A 13,836-nucleotide genomic window follows, 5' to 3' on the forward strand; every position below is an offset into this window, starting at 1 on the left:
TATGTTGAAGTCTTAATCCCCATACCTCAAAATATAACTACATGTATTTGGAGATGGGTATTTAAAGAAATGATTAAGTTAAAATGAAGTCCTTATGGTGGGTCCTAATGCAAACTGCCTGATGTCCTTATAAGAAGACAAAATTTGGACACACAAAGAGGTACCAGGGTGCACATGCACAGAGGGACAACCATGTGAAGAGGAAGCAAGAGGGTGGCCATGTGCAAGCCAAGGAGAGAGGTCTCAAAAGAAACCAAACTTACTGACACCTTGATCTAGGATTTGCAGCCTCCAGAACTGTGAGAAAATAAATTTCTGTTGTTTAGCTAACTAAGTTTGTGATATTTTGTTACCCTAGGAAACTAATACAGGGAGAAAGTTTTCAGTCTTTTATGATTATGATGTTAACTGTGAGGTTTTTGTAAATTACATTTATTGTGTTGAGGAAGTTCCCCTCTATTCCTAATTTTTGAGTGGTTTTTATAATGAAAAGGTATTGGATTTTGTCAAATGCTTTTTTTTTTTCGGGACACGGGCCTCTCACTGCTGTGGCCTCTCCCATTGCAGAGCACAGGACAGGCTCTGGACGCACAGGCTCAGTAGCCATGGCTCATGGGCCCAGCCGCTCTGCGGCATGTGGGATCTTCCCGGACTGGGGCACGAACCCGTGTCCCCTGCATCGGCAGGTGGACTCTCAACCACTGCGCCACCAGGGAAGCCGTCAAATGCTTTTTATACATCAATTGAGATGATCCTGTAGTTTCTTTCCCCCCTTTATTAATGTAGCATTGATTGATTTTTATATGTTAAACTACCCCTGAATTCCTGGGATAAATCCCACTTGGTCATAGTGTATAACTCTTAAAATACTGTTGGGTTTGGCTTGCTAGAAAATGTTGAGGATTTTTGCATTTATATTCATAAGCGAAATTGGTCTGTAGTTTTCTTCTGGTTTCTTTGGCTTTGTTATCAGAGGATGCTGGCGTCATAGAAGGAGTTAGGAGTTGTTCTCTCCTGTTTTTGGAAGAATTGGAGAGAAGAATTGGTGTTAATTCTTTAAATGTTTTGTAGTAGTTACTAATGGAGCCATCTGGTCCTAGATTTTTCTTTGTTGGGAGGTTTTTGATTACTGATTCAATCTCTTTACTTGTTCTAGGTCTGTTCAGATTTTCTATTTCTTTTTGACTCAGTTTTGGTAATTTGTGTATTTCTAGAATTTTGTACACTTCATTTTGTTGTTCATTTTGTTGGAGCATTTGTTGGTGTACATTTGTTCATAATATTCTCTTATAATCCTTTTTATTTCTAGAAGTTCAGTAGTAGTGTCTCCACTTTCATTTCTGATGTTATTTTTTGCCTTCTCCCTTTTTTCTTAGTTTAGCTAAAGGTTTGTCAATTTCATAGATAATTTCAAAGAATCAATTTTTGATTTCATTAATTCTACTGTTTTTCTGTTCTCCATTTCATTTATCTCTGCTCTAATCTTTACTATTTTCTTTCTTCTGCTGACTTTGGATTCAGTTTGTTCTTCTTTTTCTAGTTCCATAAGATATAAAGTTAGGTTACTGATTTGAGATCTTTCTTTTTTTAAATTTATTTATTTTATTTTTGGCTGCATTGGGTCTTCATTGCTGCACGCAGGCTTTCTCTAGTTGTGGTGAGTGGGGGCTACTCTTTGTTGCGGTGCGCGGGCTTCTCATTGCGGTGGCTTCTCTTGCTGCAGAGCATGCGCTCTAGGCATGAGGCCTTCAGTAGTTGTGGCACACGGGCTCAGTAGTTGTGGCTCACAGGCTGTAGAGCGCAGGCTCAGCAGCTGTGGTGCACAGGCCTAGTTGGTCCACAGCACGTGGGATCTTCCCAGACCAGGGCTCGAACCTGTGTCCCCTGCATTGGCAGGTGGATTCCCAACCACTGCACCAACAGGGAAGTCCCCAAGATCTTTCTTTTTTCTTTTTTTCTTTTGTTTCTTGCGGTACGCGGGCCTCTCACCGTTGTGGCCTACTCCCGCTGCGGAGCACAGGCTCCGGACGCGCCGGCCCAGCGGCCATGGCTCACGGGCCCAGCCACTCCGCGGCACGTGGGATCCTCCCAGACCGGGGCACGAACCCGTGTCCCCTGCATCGGCAGGTGGACTCTCAACCGCTGCGCCACCAGGGAAGCCCCAAGATCTTTCTTTTTTAATGTAAGCATTTATAACTATAAATTTCACTCTGAACTCCACTCTGAGCATCCCATAAGTTTTGGTACGTTGTGATTTTGTTTTCATTAACCTCATTTTCTCATTTTTTCTTTGGGTTTTCTTTGACCCATTTGTTGTTTAAGAATGTTGTTTAATTTCCACATATTTGTGAATTTTCCAGTTTTTCCTGCTGTTATTCATTGCTAAATCAATTCCATTGTGGTCTGAGAGGATACATTTATTGAAATTTGTTTTGTAGCTTATCATATGGTGTATCCTGGAGAATGTTCCATGTGCAATTAAGAATATGTATTCTTCTGTATTGAGTTCTGTGTGTATTAGGTCTAGCTGAATTATAGTGTTGTTCAAATCCTGTTTCATTATTGATCTTCTGTAGATGTACTAGTCATTATTGCAAATGGAGTATGGAAGTCTTCAACTATTATATTATTGTAGAACTGTCTAGTTCTCCCCTCAGCTCTGCCAGTGTTTGCTTCATATATTCTGGGGCCTCATTGTTTCCTGCATACGTGCTTATTATATCTTCTTGATGAATAAATTCTTTTTGGTCAATATATAATGTCCTTCTTTGTCTCTGGTAAAAACTTTTGACTTAAAGTCTATTTTATTTAATATTAGTATAGTCACTGCAGTTCTCTTCTGGTTACTATTTGTATGAAATGTTTTTTTCTATCCTTTTACTATTAATTTATTTGTGTCTTTGGACCTAAAGTGAGTCCCTTGTAGACATTATATAATTGGATCATGTTTATCCATTCTACCAGTCTCTATCTTTTAATTGGTGATCTTAATCCATTTATATTTGAAGTGATTACTGATAAGAAAGGACTTCTGCCATTTGATTTCTATATGTCATATTCTTTTGTATTTGATGAGTTTTTTCTAGTGTTTTGTTTGACTCACTCCTCATTTCCTTTCTGTATATTTTTAGTTATCGTCTTAGTGGTTACCGTGGAGATTACAATTAACATTCTAAATTTATAACAGTCTAGTCTGGATTGATACCAACTTAGCTTCAATAGCACACAAACACTCTGTTCTTTTACAGCTCCATTCCTACTTTATGTTGCTGTTGTCACAAATTACATCTTTATACATTGTCTGCCCATTAACATGGATTTATAATTGTTTCATGCATTGCTCTTTTAAATCATACAGGAAACAAAGAAAAGGAGTTACAAACAAAGATTATAATAATACCGGCTTTACATTTACCCATGTATTTGCTGCCTTTGCTGGAGTTACTGCTTCATATGGCTTTGAGTTACTATCTAGTGTTCTTTTCCTTCAGTCTGAAGGACTCCCTTTAGCACAGGGAAGATCCAGGCTTTGTTTATCTGGGAATGTCTTAAGTTTTTCTTTATTTTGAAGGATAGTTTTGCCAGATATAGAATTCTTGGTTGATAGTGTTTTTTTCCCCCCTTTCAGCACTTTAAATATGTCATCTCATTGGTTTCTGGCTTCCATAGTTTCTGATGAGAAATCATGTTAATCTTATTGCCAGTCCTTTGTTCATATTGAATTGCTTCCCTCTTGCTGCTTTCAAGATTCTCTGTTTTGGCTTTCAACAGTTTGATTATAATGTATGCTGGTGTGGATCTCTTTGTATTTATTCTGCATCCATTAAGCTTCTTGGATGTGTTGATTCACATCTTTCAACAGATTTGGAAAGTTTCCAACCATTATTTTTTCAAATATTCTTTCTGCTCTTTTCTTTCTCTCTTCTTCTGGGATTCCCATAATATCAGTGTTCTTGATGGGATACCACTGGTCCTTTCGACTTTGTTCATTTTTCTTCCTGCTCCTTAGATTCAATAATTGCAATTGTCCTATCTTCAAGTTTGTTATTCTTCTGCCTGCTCAGACCTGTTATTGAACCTCTCTAGTGAGTTTTTCATTTCAACTATTGTACTTTTACTGTACAGCTATAGAATTTCTATTTGGTTCAATTTTATAAGTTTTATCCCTTTATGGATATTCTCTATTTATTCATCTGTTGTTCTCTTGGTTTCCTTTAATTATTTATCCATGGTTTCCTTGAGCTCTGTGAGGCTATTTAAGACAATTGATTTAAAGTTTTGTCTGGTAAGTCCAAAGTCTTTTCTGGACTTCCTCAGAGATGGTTTCTGTCAATTTCTTTTTTTTTTTTTTTTTCCTGTGAATGGGCCATAGCTTCCTGTTTCTTTGCATGTCTTATAATTTTTGTTGAAAACTGGGTATTTTTAATATTATAATGTGGTAACTCTGGAAATTGTATTCTACCCCATCCCCAGGGTTTGCTGTATTGGTTGTTTAGGACTGCAGTTGTCCATATGTTTAGTGAATTTTCCAAACTGTTTTTGCAAAGGCTCTATTCTTTTTTGTGTGTGGCTGCTGAAGTCTCTGTTATCTCAGCAGTTAGTCAGTGACCTGACAGAAATTTCCCTAGACACCTGCAGCTAAAAAGAAAAACAAAAAACTCCTTGTCTTTGCAGATTAGCTCTGAGTTGAGGCACTCCTTCAAACTAAGCCAGGCTGCCTACAACTCTGCCTTAGTTTTCACCTCCTGCTTGCACAGGGCCCAGTGATCAGCCAGAAGCACAAGCTTAAGGTCTTTACAGATCTCTTCTGAGTATGCATCCATCCCTGAGATTGTGCATTTTACTGTAGATTCCCCAGTATATAAGGTAGCTCTTATTTCCCCAAGAATCTTCCTCTTCAGCCTCCTCATTTGTAGGCTTTTCCTTGCCCTTCCTTCATCCTTTGTCCCAGGTAGCTTTGGGTAGAGTATGTCTTTAAATGCTTTCATCAGATGCTACTATAAAGCTGCTCCATCCTGGGGGAGGTGAAACAAAGGTCAGTTTCTTTGCCAGTCCCTCTCCTGAGATACTGATCATCAGACAGGTCAAAATGCAGTCACAATTTTTTTGAGAATAAGATCCCTATTTCCCCCACCCCTCACCCATCCCAGTGCCAGCAAGCCACATCAGAAATATGGGCTGTTGCTATTCACTCAACTGCTGTCAGTCTGGAGAATGGGATATGGTAGGCAAGTAAGTAAAAACACCAGAACACTCTCTTACTGAATTTTAACAACCTCTTCATCTAGCACTTCCTTGGCTGCTATGTTTAATTAGATTTCAGAGTTACAAAAAAACATTGATTCTGTCATTTTTTGCCAATTTGTTTGCTTTAGAAGAACTAATTCTTGGAGCTCTTTACTCCACTATTTCCAGGATATCACCTCTTTCTTGTATCTTTCTCTCTGCTCTCTCCTTCCTGAATGCATTGAGAGATGCTCAATTCTGTCTTATCTTAAATAACAAAACAATATCTACCCTAAATACCACATCTTTGTCTCTTCCCTTGCAGAGCCAAACTTCTTGAAATATTTGGCTTCACTTGTCTTTACTTCTTTCCCATTCATGCCTCTACTCACTGTGATCTGGTTTCTGCCTCCAGAACACCAGGGAAAATGCTCTTGTGGTCATGTGGGACCAAGCCGTGGCTAAATGCAGTAGGGATTACCATCTCTTTTAATCTTTCAGCAGCATTTGACATGATCAACTACTTCCTCCTTTCATGACACCTTGATCTGATTTTCTTACCACCTCTTGGGCCACTCCTCAGTTTTCTTTGTAATATCTTGTTTTTGCCTATCCTTTAAATGTTATTCCTCAGTGTTCTGTACAAGGGTGCTACCTTTTCCTTTTTATACATTCTTATAGCTAATCTCACCCATTCCCATGCTTGAATTATCATACAAGTAAACAATTCTAGGATCTTTATACCTTGTCAGATTTCAGTCCTGTATTCTAGATCCTTATATAGATGGTCTACTGGATATCTCTGAGTGACTCCACTGGTACCTCAAATTAACTGGCACCAAAATTAAACTCATTATCTTCCCCCATCAAACATTTTTCTCATGTTTCCTGTTTCAGTGAATAAGGCAAATATAAATGATGGGAATTCCCTGGCACTCCAGTGGTTAGGACTCTGAGCTTCCACTGCAGGGGGCACGGGTTCGATCCCTGGTCGGGGAACAAATATCCTGCAAGCCGCACACATGGCACGGCCAAAAAAAAAATTTTTTTTAATATATATATATATAAATGAGATGTATTCTAGAGTTCTTCCAAAGTATTTACAGAGGTAGTCCTTGTACTGTCTGCTACAGAAGTATTTAGAGTATGTAAGATGTAATACAAGCACAAATGACTGTATTGGTTTGCTGATTTAGTGAGGATTTTAAGAGTTTCATATATATATCTGGAAAAAAATGTTCACTACTGCTTATCAAAGAAAATTAAAATGAGGCAGTGAGCCTATTAAAATGGCAAATATTTTTATACATTTAAAAGATACCCCATGCTGATGAGCTTGCAGAAAAGTGAGTTCTCAGACCAAGTTTCAATTGGTTAAACTTTCTTGGAGGGTGGTTTAGCAATATGTATCCAAGAGGCTTAAAATGTTTTGTACCTTTTGACTTAGTCATTCTCAATCTAGTTTATCCTAAAGAAATAACTAGAGATGTGCATAATTTATTTGTGGTCGTATTTTTGTAATATTGAAAAAAATTGTAAGCTATCTAAATGAGGGTAAGAAAATCATATTATGACACATCTGTATGATGTATTATTATGTAAATCATAAAAATTAGGCTTTGGAGACACAGACGTAGAGAACAAACATGTGGACACCAAGAGGGTAAGGGGGTGGGTGGGATGAACTGGGAGATTGGGATTGACATATATACACTAATATGTATAAAATAGATAACTAATGAGAACCTGCTATGTAGCACAGGGAACTCCACCTCAGTTCGCTGTACAGTAGAAACTAACACAACGTTGTAAAACAACTATACCCCCAATTAAAAAAAAAAAAATTTAGGCTTTGAAAAAATATTTAAAGACATGGGGAAATGTGATATAATGAAATGAGAAAAATCAGGATTCAAAACCATATGCATCTATGGTATGATATATTGGTATTATGAATAAATGAATATATGCATGGGAAAAAGACAAGCAGGAAATATCTATATATTTTATTTAGGTTAAAATTTCCATTTTTGTTATGCTTTGTTTCATTTTGTTTTTTACAATAAGTGCCTCTTATATAATAAGAAAAACGATATATGAATGATGATGCCATTTCTATTGGGATAAAAGAATAGGCATTTTTTCAGAGTATATTTTTAGTTCAGATTTTATTTTTAAAGTTCCTCATTCTTCATGGCACTAATAATGAAGTTCTTTCCCCTTTCCTACTCCCAGTGCAAATTTCTGGTACTTTTTTGCTTTTAGTTCTAGAATCTTTAATATATAAATTTTTGTTGGTTTACCAAAATTTTAGAGTCAGTTTGAGTTAAAACAAAGTAGTAGTTTCCAGTAGGAAAGAGATCTGGTGTCATCTAGATCTAAAACTTAGCTTCACCACGCACTAACTCTGTGTCCGTGGGCAAATCATTTACTCTCACCGAGTTTCAATTTCTTAACATTACAAGGGTATAATAATACTTTACCTCAAAGAACTGTTGTGAGGCTTAGGAGGTAATATGTAAAGGTCAAAATATGACTTCTGGCTGTATTTAATAGCTGTAAAATTACTAGTGATTGTAATCATTCACTAGTGAATGTAATTGTAATGAGAAAATCTCTTTTCATCATTCCTTAATTGATGGACTGATACTTTGAGCATTTAATGAACATAAATACATAGAGTATTTACAGTGCACTACCTATACAAAGTAAGTCTTTGGGAAAAGCACATGTTACCAATGAGTTAACTGATTAAAATGACCCGTTTCAGTTTGACCTATTGTTTTATTTCTTTTTTTTCAGGTAAAGGACTTATCTTCAGACACACTTCTCCAACAGCATGATGATTTGGATTTGGCTTTGGATAGTTGTTATAGTGGAGATACAGTAGTTATTTTTCCAGGAGAATATCAAGCTGTAAATCTTGCTTTATTGACTGATGACATCGTTATAAAGGGTTAGCAAGGCATCCTTTGCAATTTTTTAACAGCAATGTATGCTGGAGAAACTGTATTTTATAAACATGGTTAATCAGATTACTAGAAATTAGAACAGGGTTTTTATGTTTCACAAAAATCCCTTATGTGCTTTTTACAGTTAAGATTTTCTCACCTGTTCAGTAGTATATTATCTGTACAGGTGACCTCGTTTGGACATACTGTACCAGAGCAAATCAATCTATGAGACTACTTTTTCCCCATGATAATGTAGCACTACAAGCAGAGATTCTAAATAAATACTCAAAATCAGAAAAAAAAAATCAGTTCACAATATCTTCTATTAGCTCTATATTTTTACCTAAACTACTTTTTTCTCCTCTGTCTCCATAGCACTTCATAGCACTCTAGTAGGGAAACCTAAATGTAAGGCTATATTAAAATATGCTCAGCATTTTCTCAAAAAGTTTAATTCACATGGAAACTCAAGAAGTAAAAAAGCAAAGTTTACTAAATTTCTTTTAGGTTCTGAACGTATTTAGTGAACATATTTAATTTTGCCCTTTTACATTAAAGTAAGGTTATTCCCCATGTCTAGCCAAAAGAAAAGACAGATGACTTCAACTTTGCTATCAATTCAAAAATTGAGCAAAATTTTCACTAGATTTTGATGACTGTAGTCAGTTACATTTTGCTGAACTATATGGGTAATAAGGATCATATTTGTAATTTTAAAAATTGGTAGTCTTCTTAAAGATCCAACCCCTCATTTTTGGATTGATGTTAAATTTAGAAGATTGCTCAGACTACTCTAGAACAAAATTATGGATATGATTACATTAATCTTGTAACCTAATTCAAGTCTCTGCCAGTCTTTTTCGTTATGGTAATTTATAATGGTTTTGAAACCAGGTTTTGGTAAGATACTTTTTGTATCTTACACATCTTGTAGATGACTGCTCACTATATAATATAGGGAAATATATGGTGGAAGGAATATGTTGAATAAGTACCATAGGTACATTTAGATTGATTATAAACCCAGATTCTTCCATCATGGCATCAAAATAAGGACAAAAGACTACATTATAGTTAAGTATCTAATTAGTTGACTGAATAATTACAGATGTTACTTATTAAAAAAGTGTGAAAAGAAAAACTTAGTAAGAACAAGTATTATTGAATGACTAAAGGGCTTTAAGCTTTGGGAGTACTGATTTAATTATGTATTTTTGTCTTTATACATCAGGAATTGGAAAGAGAGAGGAAATTATGATTACTTCTGAACCTTCTTATGACAGTTTTGTGGTGTCCAAAGCTGATAATGTGAAATTAATGCATCTATCTTTGATACAACAAGGGACAGTTGATGGTATTGTGGTGGTGGAGTCTGGTCACATGACTCTAGAAAACTGTGTATTAAAATGTGAAGGAACAGGAGTGTGTGTTCTTACAGGAGCTGCTTTGACAATTACAGACTGTGAAATAACTGGTGCCCAGGTATTTTATTTTATAAAATTTATGGGTTTATTTGGCTATTGATAACTTTGAGTGATCTTAATATGGAAACAAAGGGTAACAATTATTTTATCTTTTAATTGAATTATAATTAAACTTAGAAACTGACAAAAGTAAATAAAATGAGAACAAGTATACGTGTGTCATTATACACTTAGTACACTTAGGAAAAGTAAACTGCCTAAGTCCAAAGTAAGAAATTACTAGTTTTGGTTTATGTGTGTTTTTAAAAAATCTAGGTATCAGTGGCTGTAAAACAGATCATGAGTCAGTTACTTGATCGTTTACTTAAAAAGATGTAAGTACTTATAAGCTATCAGACATTGCTGTAAGGTATTGTGATTAGTTCTGACAGCTTGAGTCTAAAGATAACAATCACAAAGACCATTAAAGGACTAGAAAATTGAATCAAAAAAAGATTAAAGGAAGCAGAAAAATAAGACCTTTTTACAGAATGACTTTTTCTTAGTTCCCACTAAAATAAGGAAATACTTAAGTAGAATTATGAGGGATTTAGAGTATATATAAATGAATTTTTATAACTATTGAAAGTTGCTTAAAGAGGTCTTTTGACTCCCTTCTAAGACTTGATTTGGGTAGGAGAGAATGTTATACGCCATGAATTCAACCTTCCTTCTAGGCCCAATGATTCTCTGACACAAATAATTTGTTTTAAACATTATCTCCACAAAATTGTTGTCTGCACTACCATGTATTTTCATGTAACTTAGTGTGTTTAGATTGCTAATATAGAATTAGTTTTCAAATCTAAAGAAAATTTTGGAGAGGTGCATGTGTTTTATAGATTGTTTTATTTGCTTTTAATTTACAGGGTGCTGGTGTTGAACTGTATCCTGGAAGCATAGCTATTTTGGAAAGGAATGAAATTCATCACTGTAATAACCTCAGAACAACTGACAGTTCAAAAAGCACCTTAGGTGGAGTTAATATGAAGGTATTTTCACATTTTTTAACATAGAATTGTTGTAAGAATTATAAGTAATTATTAGAAATACCTTCAGTCTTAAATTTTAGTCTAAATGTTATTGTTGATTTGGAAAAGTATGGTACAAGTAATTAAAATATGGTTTAAATGATGGTTGATAGGAAACAAGTTTAGTCTTATTTAATAATTTCAACTTAAATTCTTAGTAAATAACTTTGAATATGAGAAAGTACTCTTATAAATGTTTTAATTTTTCACTGAGCAGACTTGTAATAGATTTTCCAAGGTAAAGCAAATTAAGAGAATATATTAAATATTTTAAGTCTTACTTTCAAACTTTGTAAAATAATTTAAGCTAACCAATTAAAACATTAATAGCAATAATTTATAAGTGAAATGCCTTCCCATTCCTTTCTACTTCTATAAATTCTACCTTTCTAGGTCCCTCTCTAGACTCGTATAGTTAATGAAGTTTTCCCTAGAACACTAATTTACATATCATTATTTTAAATTATTTTCATCTTTAGCATTTTCATTATCTGAAATTATTTTCATATTTATCATGTTATATTAAAAGTCAGCTTCATGGGATATTGCTGTATCCCATCTAGAATCAGTTGTCTTTATCAATAATGGATAAAATTGAAAACTCCATTTAATACTAAAACTTTTTGTAGTTAGTATTACATTAATCCAGTGTGAGGAAAATAATACTTGTTCAAAACGAGATTCAGTTGTTCTAAAGAAATGTGTAAACTCAAGAATAAGTTCTAGAGTTTATGAGATGTTCATTAGTTCATATTTTATTTTTATAGAAATTGAAAAACTAATTTCCTTGAATAATTTAACAGGTTCTTCCAGCACCCAAGTTGAAGATGACCAATAATCATATTTACAACAACAATGGCTACGGAGTAAGCATTCTTCAACCAACTGAACAGTTTTTTATTGTAGCAGAAGAAGCCCTCAGCAAAGGGACTGCTTCAGGAGATAAAAAAGATGATAATATGCTCTCCAAAGTAATGCAAAATCTGAATCTGGAAATGAGTAATAATAAAATAGAAGCAAACCTAAAGGGGGCTATCAGAATAGTAACAAGTTAAAGCATCTGGATCTATGTTAAAGTTTTATGTTTCAGATATTTAATAATTCTCGTATCCCACAGAAATGGTAGTTTTAATTAAATGTGAAACTTAATTTAAAAATTTAAATATTTAATGCTTTCATTGAATGATTCATTTTAACATGTTTTTTTAAATAAGTTTTGAGATATAATTTACATATCATAAAATTCACACTTTTAAAATATGTAATTCAGTGGTATTTAGTATACTTTTAGTATATACCATCATCACTAATTCCAAAAACAATTGTGGTTTTAAATATTGTTTTATATAGTCTGAGTCCAATAAGAAGCTTTAGGTGTTTTATGTAGAGAATTGAAAAAATAAAAAAAGTTTATGGACAATATCTGATTCATTCCCATTTATCTGTGCAGGTAACTGGAATAAGATAAGATAGCACTATGTTTAGGCTTAACTATAGGAAACAAGAAAATTCAAAATAAGAGAGGCAAAAAACAGAGAAATGTATTTCTCCCTCAAAGTCACACACATTATTTCAACTTTCATGCCTCCCTCCAGCTAGAATCTGATTACATGGCTGCATCTAACTGCAAATGAAGCTAGGAAATATAATCTTTAAATTGGATGGCATGTGTCCTCTAAAATAGGGTGTTTGTTTTGTAAGAAAAAACTGGTCTTTTTCACAAAGCACAGCTTACATTAACTTCAGGATATAAAAGAAAATAAGCACTCAGGCTTAAGCCCCTAATCTTTCCTTCCACAATTTGACTTTTATTCAGTACTTTGTGTTATCTGTAACTTAGCAAAGGCGACCCTGTGTTGCTATAGAGAATCTCGAGGCTGAGAGTAGAAGTATAGTAGCTGTTCTTCAGTGTTTCATTGAATAGCTTTTTTTTTTTAAACACAAGGTCTTCTTAGCCAGGTGACATAATTCCAGGGAGGAGGCCTTAACAAGAACAATCTCTCTATAATGAATTTGATAAGCTGTAAAAGTGGGGATTTTCCTTCACAATCCTCTTCCTCTACTTCCCTGTTTTTGGCTTTAGGAAGAGTATGTGATGGACAAAGATAGGCTCTTTTGAGTAAACAGAAAGCAATAGCCTCACAGGAGCAAACTTCTCACTCATTGGTTACTTGCCTCCTTTCTGTTGCTGCCATTGGTTTCCAACCACTTTTTTCCCCAGGCCCACTTCAGAATACAGGGTTTTGTTTTCTTCCTCCTATTCTCATATCTCTAAAGCATGCACAAAGCATTTTTAAGATTTTCTAAGAAATCTGAACTTTGATAGTTATTTTTCTCCCTCCTTCACCTTCCCACCCTTATATTTTTCTCTCCGTCATAACGAACTACCACAAATTTAGAGGTTTAAACATCACCAATTTATCATCAAACAGTTCTGTAGGTTGCAGTTTTGGCATGGGTCCCACCGGCCTAACATCAGTGTTGACAGGGGTTTGTTTCTTTCTGGAGGCTTTAGGGGAGGATTTGTTTCCTTGCTCATTTGGGTTGTTGGCAGAATTCAGTTCCTTGCAGTTGTAGGACTGTTTTCTTGATGGTTGTCAGCTGAGGGCTGTTCCCAGCTTCTGGTGACCAACTGCATTTGGGTTACGTCCTCCTTCCTCCATCTTCAAAGCCAGCAACAATGGACTGAGTCCCTTAATTTCTTCTGCCCCGTCTTCAATCTTATCTCTCTGAGCCAATTCTTCTGCTCCCTCCCTTCCACTTTTAGGGACTCATGATTAGATTGAGCCCAGATTGAGCCCACTTGGATAATCCAGGATAATTTCCCCATCTCAAGGTCCTTAACTTGAATTACATCTGCAGGGTCCCTTTTGCCATGTAAGATATGCATTCACAGGCTCTGGGAATTAGCATGTGGACATCTTTGAGGAGCCATTATTCTGTTTACCACTTGTTTTAACCAATTTTCTAGGTCAAGGGAAGACAAATACTAATTCTACTCCTCAAATGGGATTTAAGAAGTTTCCTCTACCAGGACCAACCAATGCATAGCTCTTATACATTTTAAAAGAGATTCTAATTTAAAACAATGGCATATGCCCTGAGAAAACCATAATTCAAAATGAAACATGTACCACAATGTTCACTGCAGCAGTATTTACA

The 13,836-nt window shown here is 35.1% G+C and overlaps 1 protein-coding gene across 1 annotated transcript in view; it reads left to right on the plus strand.

The window, feature by feature from the left end:
- Window positions 1-12,052, plus strand: part of SHCBP1L (SHC binding and spindle associated 1 like) — a 45,989-nt gene extending 33,937 nt beyond the window's left edge. Inside the window, exons 8-11 of the mRNA XM_019918690.3 lie at window positions 8,029-8,182; window positions 9,412-9,662; window positions 10,513-10,635; window positions 11,478-12,052. Coding sequence (XP_019774249.2) covers window positions 8,029-8,182; window positions 9,412-9,662; window positions 10,513-10,635; window positions 11,478-11,729 — 780 coding nt within the window. The 3' untranslated portion in view covers window positions 11,730-12,052. The remainder of the gene's footprint in view (window positions 1-8,028; window positions 8,183-9,411; window positions 9,663-10,512; window positions 10,636-11,477) is intronic.
- Window positions 12,053-13,836: the final 1,784 nt, after the last annotated feature.

Source organism: Tursiops truncatus, chromosome 1 (assembly GCF_011762595.2).
Source record: "Tursiops truncatus isolate mTurTru1 chromosome 1, mTurTru1.mat.Y, whole genome shotgun sequence".
Taxonomy (NCBI): Eukaryota; Metazoa; Chordata; class Mammalia; order Artiodactyla; family Delphinidae; genus Tursiops; species Tursiops truncatus.